This window comes from Aethalodelphis obliquidens, unplaced genomic scaffold, assembly GCF_003676395.1.
Source record: "Aethalodelphis obliquidens isolate GAN/ISIS:26980383/991018 unplaced genomic scaffold, ASM367639v1 scaffold6, whole genome shotgun sequence".
NCBI lineage: Eukaryota > Metazoa > Chordata > Mammalia > Artiodactyla > Delphinidae > Aethalodelphis > Aethalodelphis obliquidens.
In genome coordinates this window covers 33,126,564-33,127,593 of record NW_020837950.1, presented here as the reverse complement: position 1 = coordinate 33,127,593, position 1,030 = coordinate 33,126,564, and the positions used below count along the sequence as shown (strand labels likewise).

General features: G+C 57.8%; 1 protein-coding gene across 19 annotated transcripts in view; it reads left to right on the top strand.

Moving 5' to 3' along the window:
- Positions 1–399: 399 nt before the first annotated feature.
- Positions 400–1,030, top strand: part of BST1 (bone marrow stromal cell antigen 1) — a 47,970-nt gene continuing 47,339 nt past the window's right edge. For 11 of the 19 annotated variants that reach the window (XR_003432194.1, XR_003432195.1, XR_003432197.1 and 8 more), the window contains exon 1: positions 404–821. Coding sequence is in view for 10 of the 19 variants with exons in the window: in XM_027103317.1 (XP_026959118.1) it covers positions 628–821 (194 nt within the window). In the remaining 9 variants the exon portion in view is untranslated. Of the gene's footprint in view, positions 822–1,030 lie in introns of all 19 variants that reach the window. The other 8 variants (XM_027103307.1, XM_027103308.1, XM_027103306.1 and 5 more) reach the window with 5 other exon arrangements.

Genomic DNA, 1,030 nt, shown 5'->3' with positions numbered 1-1,030 from the left:
GTCTGCCAGGCACATAGCTATCATTACCGTAGGAATTGAGGACTTGGCCCTCCAGTGAGTTCTGTTAATCTCAAATCTCTACACTGATTGTCTCTGGAATTTTGCATCTATCTGGAAGGGAGATTGTGACCTCCGACAAGCTACTTAACTTCCCTGAATTCACTCACCTGTAAATGGGAGTGATGAACCTAGCTTGGAGGGATATTGTGAAAAGGCAATGAAAATTATGCTTGCAAAGTGGTTGGCACATAGTAACAGCTCAATAAATATTAGCTTTTGTGGTTATTATTTCCTGGAAACAAACACCGTCCACTCATCATTAGCCAGTGAGAAAGAGGGTGTCTGTGAAAGTTGTCATTGTTTGAAGCCAGAAAAATCTTCCTTCGGGAGGCCGAACTCGCCTCACCCCTTCTCCAACCTTGCTTCTTCTTTGGGCCTCCCACCTCGTGGACTCCGGCCGAGATTAGCCAAGGGCAGTACTCCTGCCCCCGGAAATATCCCAACTCAGTTCCGGAGCTGAAGCAGAAAGAGAGACAGCAAGTGAGCGCCGGTTCCGTTAGGGCTCGGGGAGCCACCTCAGCGCGACGGGAGGAGGCGAGTCTGGGAGGCACCCCCAAAGTGACTGCGATGGAAGCCCGGGGGTGCGCGCGGTCCCGGCGGCCGCTGCCGGCGCTGCTGCTGATCCTGCTGCTGCCGCCGGCCGCGGGCGCTGCAGGCGCTGCGGACGCGCGCTGGAGCGGGCAGGGCACCACCCCACACCTGCAGAGCATCTTCCTGGGCCGCTGCGCGGAGTACATTGCGGTGCTGAGCCCCGAGCTGCGGTGAGCGCGGCGGCTGGCGAGGGAGCCAGAGAGGGAGAGGAAGGGAGGGGGAGAGGAAGGGGAGGAGGAGCGGGGAGAGGAAGGGGAGGAGGAGGGGGGAGAGGGAAGGAGGATGGGGAATCTACTGGGGAGGGTGCACTGGGTGGGGTCTGGAGGTGAAGGGTGTGTGTGTGTGTGTGTGTGTGTGTGTGTGTGTGTGTGTGTGTGTG